Source organism: Enhydra lutris, unplaced genomic scaffold (assembly GCF_002288905.1).
Source record: "Enhydra lutris kenyoni isolate GAN:26980312 unplaced genomic scaffold, ASM228890v2 scaffoldscaffold9, whole genome shotgun sequence".
NCBI classification, from domain to species: domain Eukaryota; kingdom Metazoa; phylum Chordata; class Mammalia; order Carnivora; family Mustelidae; genus Enhydra; species Enhydra lutris.
The window spans coordinates 5,340,722-5,358,510 of record NW_019154093.1 but is presented as its reverse complement, the minus strand read 5'-3'; the positions used below and the strand labels follow the sequence as shown (position 1 = coordinate 5,358,510).

General features: G+C 49.8%; 1 protein-coding gene across 1 annotated transcript in view; it reads left to right on the top strand.

Moving 5' to 3' along the window:
* Positions 1 to 17,789, top strand: part of LOC111143057 (CUB and Sushi multiple domains 2) — a 614,630-nt gene that overhangs the window by 334,450 nt on the left and 262,391 nt on the right. Inside the window, exons 12-13 of the mRNA XM_022496499.1 lie at positions 2,437 to 2,549; positions 17,421 to 17,603. Coding sequence (XP_022352207.1) covers positions 2,437 to 2,549; positions 17,421 to 17,603 — 296 coding nt within the window. The remainder of the gene's footprint in view (positions 1 to 2,436; positions 2,550 to 17,420; positions 17,604 to 17,789) is intronic.

The window sequence follows — 17,789 nt, the reverse complement described above, 5'->3', positions numbered from 1 at the left end:
TTGCACAGGCTCCGGGAAGGGAACTTGCACATCAGATACCTCATTTAGTTGTGTCATTATCCCCATTTAACAGGTGGGGAAACTAAGGCCTAAACGTTGCAAAGCTGGTTGGTGGCAGAACCAACACTTGAGTTCATGCCTTTTGATTTCAGTCCAGGACAGCATCCTGTGCCAGTGCTCTTCCCCACCAGGCTAGCCCCAGGCCAGTTCCCTTTGGTTTTCATGCTGAAGGAGAAATGTCTCTTCAGTTCTAGCTGCTTTGTGCAGGAGCTGTTCTGTTCTGGGTGCTTCCCACACCTTCCCCACAGCTACCAGAGAAATTCTGTCAGGGCAGTTAAATGACTCACGACGTTACCCTCGGAATCAGGTGACATGGCTGATACTTGGAATCTCTTATGAGAAAGGAATGGGATGTGAGCCTGGAGGACATCCTCCCCTGGCCTACTCCACTGTATGAATCAGGGTTCTCCAGAGAAACAGAACCAATAGGATATACACAGAAAGCCAGGGATTTATTATAAGGAATTAGTTCACATGCTAATGGAAACTGACAAGCCCCAGGATCTGCAGGGTGAGTCGGCAAGCTGCGACCTAGGAGAGCTGATGATGTAGTTTTAGTGCAAAGGCCAGCAGGCTCTAGACCCAGGAAGAGTTGATGTTTCCATTCAAGTCAAAGGCAGAAAAAAAGGGAAGAAAAAAAAAAAAAAAAGCAATGTCCCAGATGGAAGCCAGGCAGGCAGAAAGAATTCTCTTTTACTTGGGAGAGGGTTAGCCTTTTTGTTCCATGCAGGCCTTCAACTGATTAGATGAGACCCATCTATACGGGGAAGGGCAATCTGCTTTATTCAGTCTACCAATTAAAATGTTAAAGTCATCCAGAGGCATCTTCACAGAAACAGAATAATGTTTGGCCAGATATCTGGGTATCCCATGACCCAGGCAAAATGACATATAAAATTAGCCATCATACTCAATTCCTCTTCTGGTTCATCTGCCATCTCTCACCTGCCCTGTATGGTCCCTCAGCTTGGTGTGCTCAGAAGGCCAGGATCCTGGCTCTGTCTCCTCTCAGGACAAAAATCTCAGGATGCTCTGTCAGAGAACCTTAGAAGAGCAGAGCCAGAAAGATTCTTATAACCCATTCCCCTCGTTTAACTCAAAATGAAAAATCCCAGAGTGGCTCAGCCCCTTGCCCAGAGCCCCATGGCAAATGAATGACTGATCCAGGGTTTATACCTAAATCTCTATAAGTTTTGAGAGAGCTCTCAATAAATCCTATAACAGCCCAGGGGCTCTCCCCCCAACCCTTAGATCTCCATAGGCTAGCATCCATCTCAGACTTCAGGGAAACACATGTAGAATGGTTGGCCTCCTTTGTTGTCATGATTGGGTCAAACGGACTCTGCCATCCTAGAGTTAGGAGCCAGCCCTGGCTTGGCCTCAATCCTTACGCCCTGCAGAATGCCAGTACCCTAGTCCGGCAATGTCACATGGGCCAGTCCAGTGTACCCAGATGTCTACCCCAGCCCCACACCCACAGCACTCACATTGTGCTGATCATCTCATACAGCCAACTCAGTGCCCCCACAACCTTTAAGACCCCAGAATGGAGTAGAGATTAAGATCCATTAATCCAATCACACCATCCACCACCATCCCCTGCTCTGTGCTAGTGATCTGTTTGGTCTCAGCAGCAAGAGGAAGCCAGGTTTCTTCTGGAAAGCCCAGCCTCTGCTGTGGACTCTGGCTCTGCCACTCTCCATCAGGCCAACCTTGGGAAAGCCACCGCCCATTTTGCACCCTTGTCTTCTCATATGTAACATGGGGGTAACACAGCCCCTATCTCACTGGGCTACTGGGATCATTAAATAAGATAATGGAGGGAAAATTATCTGGCTTGGATAGGTATTCGGTAAATGTGAACTCAATCCTCCCCATGTCTGAACTCTGTTCTTCAGAAAGTATGTGGCTCCAGAGGGAAGGCTGCACTTTAAGCCTTTCTTCATATATGGAAGCTAATAATTCCATATAGAGCTGAAAGAGATGTCTCATTAAAAGGAGTGGCTGGGCTCGACTGGGGAAACGGGTTTCTGTCTCTGTCTTTTCTTTGGTAGTTCACATGAGAAATCAGAGATGGCAGGTGTGTAGATACCCCTTCAGTTGATCAGGCTACAGCTAACCCCGGCCCCTGAGAAAGCAAGGACCCAGGTCTACCTCGCGAGCCCAGGGGTCTGGGCTGGGGGTCACGGGTAAATACAAGCCTTGCCCGTGGCTGGAGGGGAGAGGTGATGAGTCTCTCAGGCACTGGAGCACCCGTCACTGGGCTCCAGTGTTAAACACAGTGGGGCCCAAATTCACCTGACAGGGCAGGGCTCCTAGTCATTCTGTGGGGTGCCAGAGTGGGGGGCACTTCTCTAAATCTTGCTGTCCTGACAGCCTGACAGGTACGTCGGTCCCAGATCTCATTGTCAGCACCAACCATCAAATGTGGCTCCTCTTCCAAACTGATGGCAGCGGCAGCTCCCTGGGATTCAAGGCTTCTTATGAAGGTAACTGCAGCTGGGGGGCTGATCCACTAACTCTGGAGTCAGACTTGGGGTCCGGATGTGCGTCAGCAAGCTCTGGGTTCGAATTCTGATTGTGTCCCACGCTAGCTTCCTCTCCGTAGGCACATTACTTGACTTGTTTGAGATTCAACTTCCTTTGGCCAGTAGGTCTCCTGGATTGTTTTGAGGATTATCTGGGATAAATCACTTGAGGCTTAGGCCACACAGTGCCAAGGGCATGCATTAATTTCATCTACAATTCACACCTGGCTTGTGTAGACCTTTAAAAGACCCCATAGACTTCTGGAGCTTCCCAAGCTGCCATACTTGGGTGTCATAGAGCTGAGTGACTGCACACAGGGCTAGGGACAGACACACACCATTGGTGACCCGAGGGCGATACAAAGGAGGGTGACCTGAATCTCACTGGGAGCCAGCAATAAGGGAACAGCGAACTCTGGGCCCAGGATACTTCCACCATCCACCTTCTGTGCGCTTCCAGATTTCCCATTGGTGATGACTACTAATGCCAACCCCCACAGAAAGGGGAGCAGAAGCCATCCCCAAGCATTTGGTTGGCAGATTTGGTAGGTGGCAGAGCCTAGCCCAGCACTCAGGGAACAGACACATCAGATCTGAGCCCTTGCAAGGGGTCTGCACTTCAGTGGTGAGACAGAGGAGGAAACATATGAGCTATTATTAAAGCAAGATATCTGTGGCAAACAGCCGGTGGGAACACAGAGAAAGGGGCGGTCATCCTGTATGTGACATCCGAAAAGGTTCTATCAAGAAAGTGAGCCATGAGTCTTGAAAATGACTTGGAGAGACAGTGGGCAGAGGATGAGGGAGAGAAGGTTTTTCCCCACCCCTGTTCAGAGACCTGATGATTCTACATGAGATGAGTTGGGGGTAACAACTCCAAAAGGCTCTTACTCTGCTCAGTGTGAGCCCCCCCACCCCAGGGGCCCGGGGTTCCACCTGTACCAGGACCTGTACTCTGTCTCCAAGCTGGGTACACAGGAGTCCTGTCAGTTTTCCCCAGCTGCTTAGACAAAGGACCACACACTGAGGGGCAGCTTAAAACAACAGAACTCTATTTTCTCCCAGTTCAGGAGGCTAGGACAGTGGAGGTCCTGTTCTAAGAACAGGAGGCACATGTCAAGGGGAGACAACAGCAGCCAGAGCACCAATGGGGGGACAAGTGCTGAGTTCACATCCTGGTTCTGTCCCTTTCTAGCCCTATGTCAGGTCAGGGAGCCTCTCTGGGGCTCTGTTTGTTCACCTGGGACATGGAGGTGATAATATGCCCTAGGTCCCAGGGCTTCTGTGAAGAGTAAGTGTGGTCAAGGATGTGAAACTAAGAATTGCACAGCAATTATGGGTGACTAATGAGTGAGGACACAGGTAGGTAAGCAAATGGTTCTTTGGGTACATAGAGTTACACACACACAGATGGGGGACGGCAGAGAGAAATCAGGATTCAGGCCAAGCTCCGACACTCGCTCCTTGGGAATGGATTCGGACTCAGAGTTTCAAAAGTTTCCCTCATGTCTGAAGTTCTCTGGATGTTCAGCAGTGAACGTTTCCAGAAGTGGGGAGGAATGATCCTGTGTGCCACCCACCTGCCCTTATTCTGTCCATATTTTATCAATGGCATGGTTAAGCCATAAATAGCATGAGCCGGAAAGGGACGACAGTACAGCAGTGAGCAAACAACGTGCAGAAAGACCTCAATGGGGTAGAGCTCCTGGCTAAGTCACCAGGATGAGAGGAAGTGGGAATAAATAGCAAGTCCTCTGTGAATGTTTGAGAACTTAGCAGCTAGAATTTAACCCAGGGAGTCAGTGGTGCTGGTTTCTCGTTCTGACCAGGCATCAAGAAGTGGACCTAATTGTGTGGACGCTGGGAGAGAACTGAAGTCAAACCCTGTGAGAAAGGTTAAGAGCCCCCTGAAAATGCATTTGGGAGAAGAGTGGACTCAGGGGAGAGCTGAGAGCTCCGTCTAAATATTTGAAGGGCTGTTATGTAGGAAAGAGGAATTAGATTTGTTTGGCATGGTTTCACCGGAAAAGAAAGGGACAGAACATTGAATGCCTGTTATGTGCCAGAAGCTTTATGCTAACTTTCTCAAGGTTTTCAAACTGTCATGCAAACATTTGGGGTACCCTCAGGGACCACCAAGTTTAGGTAGGGTGTGCCTAACAGGGCAGGCTCTGATCCTGCCTCCACGCCTTCTCCTTTCTTCTCTTCTGTTCCTTGTAAGCCTTCTTTTAAGAAAGGATTTGTAGCTAAACACCAGTTTGAGAAACTGCTTCATCTCATTCGGTGTGACAGCTAGCCGATGGCTGCTGTTTTGTAACTGAGGAATTTGGAACTCAAGGGTGAAATATCCTGCCTGGGGTCACACGAAGTCTGGGACCTGGAAGAGCCAAGATTCAACTCCATGTCTCACTGGCTTCAAAGCCCATGATGTTTTCCCCCTCTACCAGGGGTCTCCAAAGTGACAGAATTTCAATTCCTTTTAAAATCTTAGAAGCCAACACTGTGCCCCAGTCACATGGGCCATATGGCATGAGCCCAGGCTCCTCGTTACAACCAGTTGGGGTTTTGTTCATCATGTGTCCACCTTGCCCAGAGGTAGTGATGAGCCTGTCACATGACCAGCATGACGCTGGGTGCTGGAACCGCAGTAGGAGCATCACAGACTAGAACAGAAAACTAAAGCAGTCTGAAAACATCCGCGGTGGGACTTTTAGTCACAGACTAGGTGTCAGCAGGACCTCTGCTCAGACTTGTGACAGATTAGAAAGAGTCTGGCATTACCTTACATCATTAATCCAAGGGTCTACGTGTGTCCTGCTCACAGAGGCAGGTGAAGATGGAACAAACTCTGGAATTGGACCAGATCTGATGAATCCCAGCATGGTCCCAGCTGTGGGATTGGCCAAGTCCTGTGGTCCTTCGGAGCCTCAATTTCCCACTCATAAAATGGAAAGAGTAGTGGCAACCTTAATGCCTTGTGAAGAAAGTGAAATAGAGTTCCAGAGAGCTCCTTGCACAGTGTCTGGCTCAGAGAAGTGTCTTCCCTTGGGACCACTGAGGTTCCTCTGCACCCAAGGCCTCCGTGATCAGCACTGTTCCCCACTCCAGGGTGTGTCCTCTTCTGCCAGGAAACGCTTGGCTCCCTCGCTGTTTTGTAGGTGGCCTGGCACTAGGTCCCTGCCTCCCACCTGCACTACACACCCCAGACTGCCTGAGAAATGAGATGGTTCACTCTAGCTGCAGCATAGGGCAGGGAGGCAGAAGAGGCAGGAGATAGATCCAAGTGACTGAGAACCTTGAGACCTCATGAAGAGTTTGCACTTCGTCCACAGAGAAGAAGAACCTGGGCAAGTTTAAATGTAGAGATTTAAATGTAGGGAATTAAAAGTTTAGATGTAGGGAATGTACCTTCCCCTTCTTGTCCCTTCCACCCTTGACCTTTGATTGGAGGGTAAAAGCTGTCCATCTCTTGCCTTCACAGTGAGGAGCCTCTATTATGAATAAAGCTGGGCCGGTTATGTCCCCTAGCATCCCAATGTGATTAGCCATCTTCCTCTCTGGGTTTCTGCCACCTGCAGCCTCCTGCTCATCTGCCACCCCTCTGGCTGCTCCCTCAGAGCTCCTGCATGGCCCCTCAAGCCCCCACAGAGCAGGCACTTCCCCGGGTCTCTCCTATTTTCCATCCTCTTTTTCTAGAACCTTCCACAGTGGATTGCATCTACTCCCATGGCTTCCCTCTCAACCTAAACACTGGCAACTTCCAAATCTATTCCCCATTTGTATATCAGTCTTCATGTGACACATTTCTCCCTCAGACATCTCAAACCCAAGGCGCGTGTGCTAGTCTGCTTGGGTAGACATAACAAAAATACCATAGACCAGGAGCTGAAACAGAAATTTATTTTGTCACAGTTCTGAAGGTGAGAAATCCAAGGTCAAAGTTCTGGCTGATCCAGTTTCTAGTCTGGGCAGCCTCATCAATGTCCTCGCATGACCTTTCCTTGGTACTCACACAGGGAGAGAGGGAGGGAGCCCGAGCTTGCTGGTGTCACTTCTTATAAGGACGCTAATCCTTTTGGATAAGGGCCCCACCCCTATGGCCTCATTTAGCCTTTATTACTTCCTTAGAGGCCCTGCCTCCAAATCCAGAACCTTTGAGGTCAGAACTTTGCCATATGTCATACGAGTTTGAGGGAGGCACAAACATTCAGTCTATAACTCCATCCAAACTGAGCTCACCATCTCCATTTATAGTAATTCTAAGCCACGTCCTGGCTCTTGAGAACTCATTCTAGGCAAGAGTATAGAATGTCCATCTCTTCAGGCCTGCAGGGCTGAGCCTAGTGCCTGGCACACAGAGTGTGCTCAGAAAATCTCTCAGATTAAGTTGTGATGACCTTCTACACAAGTACAATCAAGCACCCTTCCTCCACACCCTCTCAACTTCCCAGCACTCGGATACAGGAGCCAGGCACTCTCCACTGTCCCCATGGCTTTGGGGTCAGACAGACCCAATCTGTAATCCCTGTTGCACTGTGTGTGGTCTTAGCCAGTCCCTCCACATCTTTGAGCCTGGGTACTCTCACTTGTGAAGAGGGACTGATAAACACTGATCTCACGGGGGGTTTCCCAAGGGCTTGGTGTCATGCACCTCCCAACATAGGGCCGGCATTTAGGAAACACTCATTTAAAAGCCCACTCTCTCCCCTGCTTCTTTAGGCTTGTAGCTCCTCTTGCAACCTGCACCCAAAGCTTCAGAACGACCTCCATCCGCATTCTAGTCCTCCTTTTATTCAGATTCTGAGGAATCCCATACAGGATAGATATCCTGGCTCAGCGATAGGAAGGTAACTGTGATATAGATGTTTTGTAGGTAGCATGAGGCATCTGTGGATAGAGAATGCTCCCGGGCACTTCTGGCCCCATCATCATCAATACACCCTCTGCCCCAGCTCAGGTAAAGAGAAGCTTCCTTGGGACAGACAGGTAGCACTACAGTATCACTCCACCCCCCTCATTAAAAGTGTGAGTCCCTAGGTGGGAAAATTGGGGGACTTATTTTCTAGAAATTCTTCCAGTTCTGCTTGTCACAATGGCAGGTCAGGGCTGGGGAGAGGACTCAGGCACCATTAAAATCTGAGTACTCGGAGCCTAAAAATTCAGTCCCCCTCCATGGGGGCAGCCAGCTGTAGGAAATGCATTCATAGTTGCAATTGCTTTGCTTCCCAGTAGAACAAGAAATATTTAAGGAACAGGCAATTAGCACTTACCAGAAACATTATAAAATTACATACAACTTGCTAACAAGTTTTAGCATCAATCTGGGAGTCTCCTCGCTTCCTGACTCAGAGCCTGGAATCTGGCAGCCTAATGCTAAATCTGGGGATTTTGACTGGCACAGGGGTGGAAGGAGCTGAGACCTTGACCCTGGAGACATGAAGAATCGGGGCATGACAAATGATGAAGAAAGGACGCCCAACAGCAGGGACTCACCTTGGAAATGAGGTCACCTTCTATTCAACATTTTCTAAGCCCCTATTGTGTGTTGCAGGCACTGTTCAGTTCATGGGGGCCACGAGGACAAGAAAACAATCTGTGCCTTCACCTCAGCCATAGCAATATTCAGTAGAGTCAAGAAAGTGCAAGAAGATGGGGAAATATCAAGGAAGGGCCACTAACCTTGCTTGAGGGCATCAGGGACGGCTCCCTGGAGGAGCAGGTATCTGAAACGGAGGCTTGCATAAAGGAGGAAAAGAAGTTGGTCAGATATCCCTGAGAGTTCGAACATAAAGTCTGAGAGCAAGTAGGGAGAACACAAGCAAGACTAGCCCTCTGCTGGCAATGCCACCATCCCCTTCCCTAGAATTTAACTCTGCTGGGGAGCCCAGGTGAGCTTCCTGGAAGTGACGGCCATGATCTGGGCTGGAAAGAAGACCAAGGGCAACAGACCTGCAATACTGGCTCCACTCCTTTTTGGACCCTGCCTTGCCTCAAGCACGAGGCCATTTTCAACCTCAAGTCCACTATTTCACTATTTTCAGGACGCCTCTTCTTTTTATTTGCTCCCCATGAGCAAATGGGCCCAAACCTCCCAGTTTGGGTCAGAAACAACACCAGGCATGTTCCTAAGACACTCAGAGTTTCCCTGAGACCCTTAAAGCATTCTCAGGCACTGGGAGCTGGGGTTTTGTTAGAGACAGGCAGCAGTTGCCTGCTCCCAGGAAAGCCCAGTGGGATCCACGCCGTAACCAAGTCTGTCCTGGCCCGTGGGGGCGGGGGCGGCAAGCAGCAGAGGATGCTGTACCATTAAAATTTGGCAGGCGACAAGTGCAGCAGCAGTCTGCAATATACTGGCATTATGATACTGAAGAGAAAATTGGCAGGAAGTAATTTGTCCATGAGATATACTCTCAAAATACATGGGCTTCTGCTGATAGCAAGCTTCAGTGTGGGGCTAATGCAAACAGCTCGGAGGTAAGCCTGATGCTCTACGCGTCCACGTTCACCCCTGGTTCCTAACCTCCTTCAGCTGTGACATCCCCATGATAGTGTTGTGGAGGAAGGAGGTGGAGTGGGAAACACGTCACCCCCTTCATCCACCGCCGTCTGCGTCCCATTTTTGCCAGCCTTTGCGAGGAGAAGCACAAACAGCAAAGTGCACGTAGAGGCAGAGGTGCTGTGTCCCTTGCCTCTGGCTTCCCTTCCCATCAGAAGCAGAAAAGTGGAGTGGGATGTGGTTCTGAGCAAATCCATGAGATCCAGGCATGCCTTAGGGTTGTCTTAAACACCAAAGATGTCTCAGACTCGCAGGAATTTGTGCTAATTGAACAATAGGTCTGGGCAGCTCAGCATGCCTCAGACGCTGTCCTTGGTTCTGGAGCTACAAAGGGCAGAAGAGATGGGACCCTTGGCTTTGAGCAGCTCACAGCCTCCAAGACCACACATAGATGACTCGTCAGTCATTGACCCAGGCTCTTCATAATGTCCCTGAGACCCTCTCTGTGGCCTCCTCTCTCTTCACTGTCACGTCCTGCCACAGTGAATTTCTTTTTTTTTTTAAGATTTTATTTATTTATTTGACAGACAGAGATCACAAGTAGGCAGAGAGGCAGGCAGAGAAAGAGGAGGAAGCAGTGGAGCAGAGAGCTCGATGCGGGGCTCGATCCCAGGACCCTGGGATCATGGCCTGAGCCAAAGGCAGAGGTTTTAACCCACTGAGCCACCCAGGTGCCCCCACAGTGAATTTCTAACTGTTCTCCAGATACTACACTCTTCCTTCCTCCTTCCTGCTTCTTTTCTTCTATCCTTCCTTCTACCTGCCCCTCATCATCCTGTACCCTCCTAGAAGCTGGGAGGATAGACATGTCAAAAACAGTCTTTGTCCTCAAGAAACTTGCCATTTAACAGGGAGAAACACAAGCCACAAACTGCAGTAATGGTGCCGTAACAGAAAGTTGTCAGGAGGGCTGGGAGTGAGGAGGGAAAGATCCCCTAAGTCTGCCCCATGATGCAAAGGATGATCTCCAACTGGGAAGCGCTTGAGTTGACCCTTAAAGGTGATTCTCTGTTGGGCAGCCAAGCAGGGGTATTCATTCACACAGGGGCCAAGTTAGAGCCCTGTGAGCGCCAGTGGGGGTCTGCCAGCCACACGGTGATAATGACGATGGGAAACACTACTACTTACTGCTTGAGTGCCACGTGCTGGACGTTCTGACAATTTCTTCTATACATAAGCTCATTAAATCCTCACAACAGTCCTGTAAGATAGGTGTGATTACCATTTCCATTTTACAGATGACAGAATGAGAGCTCAGGGAGAATCCGAAATGTGCCTTAGGTCTCCTACCTATGTTGGAGACAGGATTTAGATCCTCGCTCATTGCTATTGCACTGGTTTGCCTCCCCACAGGCCGACCGGGGTTGGGGGTGGGGGGGGTGCATCTAAATCTCAAGGTTGGTGACGGCCAAAGAGAAGTCTGGAGCAGGAGGGTGTGGGCAAGGTCCTGCCATGCCAAGCATTTAGAGACTTAAATCTGTGTGTTTTAGGCAGCCATCAAAGAATCAATGGGCAGGGCACAGCAATGATCGGATTTTTCTTTCTGAGCAATCTCACCCTGCTTTGCAGAGTACAGAATAGAGGAAAGAGGCAGGGGACCCACTCTTGTCAGATGCCACTATCCCAGTAGGGGGTGGACTAGACAGTGAGAGGGGGCTAAAGACCAGAGGGTGCTGGGATGTCTAGTGGGGAGAGCTGGCCTGAAGCATTTAGTGAGGCTGCAGGTGGGGAGCGGAAGGTGGGATACCGGCTGACTCCCAGGTGGCTGGGACTCCAACTCTCCCAGCCCGAGGCCAGAGCTTCCTCCTCTGCCATCCCAAAAGCCATTCGGCCAGGTACACACCTCTTCCTTCGCCCTCATTTCCCTTTACTTATTTCTATACCCCCTTGACTAGGACTCTCCAAGGGCAGGAGCCGTGGGTCAGGCCACTCTATATCTGTAGTGCCGAGCCTGGCATTTGGCACAGTTTCCATGCAGTAAATGCAGTCCAAGCTGGACTCCCACACTGAACAAAATGTTCTCTGTGTTCCAAGCCCTGTGCTAAGTGCTGGGTACACAGTAGTCAATAAGGCATCTCCAACACCTGCCTTCATAGAGCTGACATTCTAGTGGGTGAGGAAACAGGAGGGCCAACCTGGAAGCCAGCAAGGAGCCAGAAACCTGAGCTGGCAAATCATTTTGTCCCTCACACCCCACAGATGGGAAGCATCTTGAGGGGAGACATTCTTATCTTCTTTCCCACTGCTATACCCCGAGTGTCTTGAACAGTAACTAATAAAATGAATAGATCTTTACAAAGGTCTGTCAGCACCATGAAGGAAAAAATGGGGTGCTGGGAAAGGCAAGAGAATGGGAGCCCCCTGAAGTGCATGGGTCCGGGGCAGCATCTCTGAGGAGGTGGCCTCTTAAGCTGACCCGTAGCGTGAGGAGTCGGCATGTGACGGAGGAAGAGAGGAAGTGGTAGCCCAGGCTTAGGAGTCAGTGAGTAGACAGAGGGACACATGGAGTCCCACCCATTTGGAAAGGCAGCAAGTCACAATCCACGTGTGGACTCCCCTTCCTCCTCCAAGTGGCACTGCTCTTCTCGGAGCATCTCAGATGGTGAATTTAGAGAGATATATGATGCATCTCCTTTGGTATTAGAAATTGAGGAACCCAGGAGAAGACAATGAGGTTGATCACAGATGATAGGCATAAAGCCTCCAAGCAAAGGAAAAGCAAATTCACCGAGTGCCGACCCCATCACAGTGGAGTTCCAGGCATCTCTCAAGTACTCCTCTTTGGTCTGCTGGCTGGCTTTTGTAGACAAAGCGAGAGAAAGCGGGAGAGAGTGAGAGAAACACTTACAAAATAGAATTATAGTAAGCAGATAACAGGGAATTGCATGCATGATTTTCTCTAAGTCAAAATTTGGTTTACCAACTTGTTTTTCTGGGCCCTGACATCAAACTGTCAGCACCTGACCACAAGGGTCAAGGACAAGTGCCTTTCAGGCAGGCAGTGGAGCACACGGAGCCCTCTCCAGGAAGTCAAGCAGCCTTGGTGTCCGTGCTCCCAGCAGGGGTTAGCCCTGGACTTGGAGGAAAGGCCTAGACGAAGACAGGGAGTGTCTGAGGAACACAAGCCAGCTGCCTGCTCCCTCTGCCTTCCTGGAGGGAGCTACAAACTCGCAAACCTGCCTTCCTTGCTCTTCTTCTCCCTTCCACCCAGTCCTGGTCCTGGCCCCATGCATCACCTCCCTCCAGTGCCTTGGACCTCTTCACCAAGTGCTCCCTTAACCTGACTTCCCCTTGAGGCCCCCATTACCTGGTAGCCCTCTCCAGGGACAGAAGCACATATCCCCAGACCCTATGAACTTCACCCTTGGAGAGACTGGTTCAGAGTTCAGTGTCCAGTGCCATTGCAGCCATGTACACCCTTTATCCCTTGACCTCACTCTGTCACCATATTTGGCTCTTTCTCTCCTCCCATCAGTGTCACCAGCCTCTTCCCCTTCACTCCAAGCCTTTCCATCACCTTGCCTTTCAGCCACTTGACTTCACTTCCTCTTACTGTGCTGCACCCTGGCTGTCCCAGACCTTGTCCTCCAGCACCTCTGACCTCCAAGCCTTGCCTAGCCTGCACCGGCCCTTGTCCCTTCTGCTCTTCTTCCCCACTCTACTCCCGTGCATCACCCTCCCTTGGCCAGGTGATCCTCCGCCTCCCCTGCTTTTTCCCCTTTAGCTAAGCCCCAAGGATAACGCCTCTGCCATTGCCCCTGTGGTCTTCCATTTCTGTAAATCCAGTCCCACCCCTCAATCAGTCCTGGAGCCTCTTTCTCCACTTCCACATGCACCCAGCTACTGAGGGCTTCAGGGACAAGTCCCACAGCCCTGCTGGGGGTGCCGTGCTCATGTGTCATCTCCCCCTTCTGTGAGCCTCAGGTGGCAATCCTTGTGGCCATGATTTCCTCTTCTCCAGGGGGAGTGTCTCAGACATTCTCATCAATGTCATATCTCTTTCCCCACAACCAGACCCCGTCCTTCAGCAAAGACCATGAGACCAGTGGACCCCTCCTCCATTTAGAAAGTAGAGCCCATGCCATCACAGGACATCCTTCATCCTCCTGCGTTGCCCCTAAAAGCTCAATGAGCCCTCATCTCCTCCCTCCTGCCATGCAGGAAGGAGCTCCCTGGTCTCTCAAGCTACCTTCCCAGTGTGCTCCAGTTCCCCTGCCCTGCCTGCTCCACGGCCTTGGGCTGTCCTCCCCATCTGTTCTCTAGATCTTCAGTTAACATATACTCTGTGTATCTGTCTGTTTCCTTATGTTAAATATGGTTAAGTTTCTTCAATCTTAAAAACATTTTCAGCTGCCGTCTTCAAGGCCATGTTCCTCATGAGTGACCACCTAAGTTCTCTCTCTTCCTTCACTTCCAAGAAATGCCTCCTTTAAAAGTCATCTGCTCTTCCCATATCATCTTCCTCTTCTCCCACAGCATGGGGCCGCGTCATTGCACTCAGCTACTCCTGCCAGTCATTATGAGCAGTGACCTCCTTCCACTAACCTGCTCGTCCACCCCACCTAAACTTCCCCATGGCATTCAAGGCTGGAGTTCTCCTCCTTGAAAGTCCTTCTTCTCCAAGCATCTGTGACCCTGCACTGCCTGGGATTTTTCACCCAGCATTCTGCACGTCCATCCCATGTTCCTAACTGTTCTGCCCAGAACTGACATCTCTCATTCTCCATGGGTGGCCGCATCCTTCTCATGGCTTCTTTTACCATCTGTGAGCTGAATCTCAGATTCTGTATTCCTACGCTAGGCTTTTAAGACCAATGTACCACTTTGCACTAGATGTGTCCACCTGGAGGTACCACAGGCAGCTCAAAACTCAGCATATCTTACCGGTGATCGTGCAGACCTGGTCCTCTTCCTGCATGCTTGTCTCAGTGAAAGTGCACCCAAGCGCCCAGGCCAATCTGTCAGTAGATCCGGCCTCTCCTTTATCCCAGACATGCTCACTTTACACCTCCCAAGTCTGTCTGCCTCTTCCCACCCCCTCTGACCTTGCCCAGTCTGGGATGTCATCAAAACATCTCCCAGATGACTGTGAGCCTCCCACCAGATGGAAGCTTCATGGGGCAGGCCTTGTGTCTGCCTTGTTCTTTATCCCTAGGGCCCAGCATGGTGGTGTTCACTTAGGAGACAGCCATGTGTTTTTTGAATGAATGAACAATCACCCCACCTCCAGAATTGCTGCCCCCAGACCATTCTCCAGACAACAGGGTAATCCTTTAAAATACATAATATGAAATGCTAAATCAAATGAAACCCTTTGTTGGCTCCCCAATGCTTCCCATCCATGGTCCAGTCTCATTAGCAGATTGTACGATGCCTTTAGCCTTTTGCAACCTCATCTCCCACCACCTTGCAGAAAACCCCCGCACTTGTACTCAGAGACAGGCAGTGCGGTGCTGCAGTAAGACCCTGGGACTGTACAGCCCACGTCTTGATCTCAGGTCACTCAGATGACCTGGGACAGCTACATGATCTCTCTGCACCTCAGTTTCCTCACCTTGTAAGTAGGACAAATAGTACCTTGCTCCTAACATTACTATAAGGATGAAATATTAAAATGCTCAGAGTGGCTGCCAGCAGGACGTCAGCACCGTATATTAGTTCTACAGCAAACTCAGTTACAATAACAATGAGTTAGTTGTGGCCTCTGCTCTCCTTGCCCGACAAATGGTGTCACCTCTGATGCTTTGCATGGACTCTTCCCTACCTAAAAGGCCCTTCCCCTCCCTTCCCTCCTACTCCTTCCTTCCTTTCTTTTTTTTTTTTTTAAACTGGCTTTACTGAGATATAATTGACATCAGTAAAAGTGTACAGAGTGATGATTTGGTACATGGATGTATTGGGAGAGGATTACCACAATCGGGTTAGTTAACACGTCTGTCACACAACCTCAGTGTGTGTGTGTGTGTGTGTGTGTGTGTTGAGAACTTTTAAGATCTACCCTCTTAGCAACTTTCAAAGATGCAATACAACACTGAACTAGAGTCACCATGCCATACGTGACACTCCAGGACCTGTTCCTTTTATAACTGGAACTGTGTACCTTTTGACCCCCTTTGTCAGTCTCTCCTAACCCACTCTGTTTTTATGAGTTTGGTTTTTTAGCTTCCACATATAAGTGAGATCATCCAGTATTTGTCTTTCTCTGTCTTATCTCACTTAGCATCATGCCCTCAAGCAAGGTTCCTCCGTGTTGTTGCAAATATCAGGATTTCCTTCTTTTTCTTTTTTATGGCTGAATGATATTCCTGTGTGTGTGTGTATGTGTATGTGTGTGTGTGTGTGTGTACGTGTACGTTTTCTTTACCCATTCATTGATGGATAGTTAGATGTTCCCATGTCTTGGCTGTTGTAAATAATACTGCCTTGAATCCCACTGGCTCTTGCATAGCCTTTAGGCCTCGTGGTGTAGACATCACGTCCTCCAAGAAGCCTTCCCTGTTGCCAAGTCTTGGACTAGGCTGAGATGAGAGAGGCACATGCCTTGGGCATAGATTGTAAAGGAGTTGCAGAAATGCTCAGTAATTCAGTTAAATAATTTAATGCGATTTTTTTTAAACCAAGATTAGTGCAAATTATATATGATAAAAATATCAACATTTTAATTAACAAGAGGCTCAGAAGACCAGGACAAGGGTGAGGCCAGAGAAGTGAGGCACACAAATGCTGGGTCAGATCTGGTCTTTAAGTTCTAATATTGATCTTCTTTGTAGGTTTGATTTATATGCATTAGTTTTGATTTTCTAAAAAATATTGCATTAAGATATTACTGGCTTGCTTGCTGAGTTTTTGTTACCCCCTAAAATTTTGTGTTGAAGTTTAATGTCTTACTGCCTACAGCCTCACCTTCCAAATTTGAGTTAGGTGCTCCTTCTGGGTGCCTACACACACACACACACACACACACACACACACTCTCTCTCTCTCTCTCTCTCTCTCTCTCTCTCTCCCAGTCAGAGAATGCCTTGTTTTTCCAGCTCTCAGCAGAGATCTAGAGACCCTGGTTTTCAGGTAACACGAATGTGACAATTCAGGAGCACATCCATGAAAGGCAGTGCATGGGGCTAGCCTGAGCAGCCCACAGAAACCCCACCAGCTGTGGTTAGGAAGTTTTTGCAGCATCATCCCTGTTAGGGTGACACACAGCAACTTAAGGGACTGTGTCTCCTGCTGGCTCATTATGGTGTTTTACAGCAAAGGCGGGGTCCCCTTGGCCTGACAAACCTAGGATGATGTCCAGCAAACTTCCCTGATTACTCCAGCTGCCTCCCTTCCAAGTCACAAGACCCTACCATCCTCCCTTCACCATCTGCCACCAAATCCATTACGCCCTGTCCTTCCTGCAGGAGGTCCTTTTCCCCAGGAACTGCTCCCCCTCCTCTTCTCCTTCCTCCCTTCCAGGTACCCCTCTCTGGCCCCTCATTCCCCTTCATCTCTCACAGCACCAAGCACAGGGCTGCTGGAAGTGGGGGTGACTCCAGAGGAAACTCCAGGGACTTGGCCAGGACAGACTCCTTTCCTGAAGCCTCCAAGCCCTCATTGCCTCTCCCATGAGGTTGCCAGCCCGTCATGCCCCCTGGTGTCCGGGCCCGCGCGAGTTGTCTCCAGGAACCCACTCCATGTGTGACTCACACGGTTGAATCAAACGAACTTTAAAAGCATACTCAGTGAGCCACTTGTTTCATTTTACCTGCACCTTCTCAAATTGAATTTAAAAAAACCTTTGTGAAAGTGCTTCCATGTCAGAAGGCAGCGAATATTGATTCTCACTTAATCTCTGGTTTGGGGAATGGCAGGCAGCAAAGCCGCCTCATTTCATGCTTGTCTTTGCCACTCAGGAATGGGCTGAGCCGAAGGTCTGTCTGGTCGTTCTGAATGCAGAGGCAAGTTCAGCAAGCTCGCGACAGATTCCTTAGCTCCTGGGACAGGTATCTCACAGAGTGTGGAGACCCACCTCCACTGAGTGAAAATATCCAAGCCCCTCAAAGGCTCTGTGTGAACCCAGAGTCTCAGGCATATTACTGGCTGGAAGGCCCCTTGATCCTGGGATGGGGTTTTAAACAGGACACGGCAGGAATTCTCATGAAAGGTCTTACCTGTGTCACTCTGGGCACTGAGTCGAGGCAGAGGGGCAGCAGAGCGTGTAACATGGACCTCCCACTCCAAGAGAGGTAGGAAGTCACATTTTGTCTCTGTTTTCTCTTCTTCCTGTCTTCCAGAGATCGAGCAGGGCAGCTGTGGCGATCCCGGCATCCCTGCCTACGGCCGGAGGGAAGGCTCCCGGTTCCGCCACGGTGACACACTCAAGTTTGAGTGCCAGCCTGCCTTTGAGCTGGTGGGGCAGAAGGCAATCACGTGCCAAAAGAATAACCAGTGGTCGGCTAAGAAGCCAGGCTGTGTGTGTAAGTGAGCGGGGAGAAGGCCTCTTCGGGGTCTCCACCAAGAGGCAGGGGGCCCCATTGGCTAGCTAATCCAGAGCCCCTTGGGAACCTCACAGGTCATGGCAATAGCTTCCCTCGTTTTCTTCTGTTCTTCCCAACCTTGGTGGTTGGGTCCTCGTTTCTGGCAGTAATGTAGACTGGAAATGA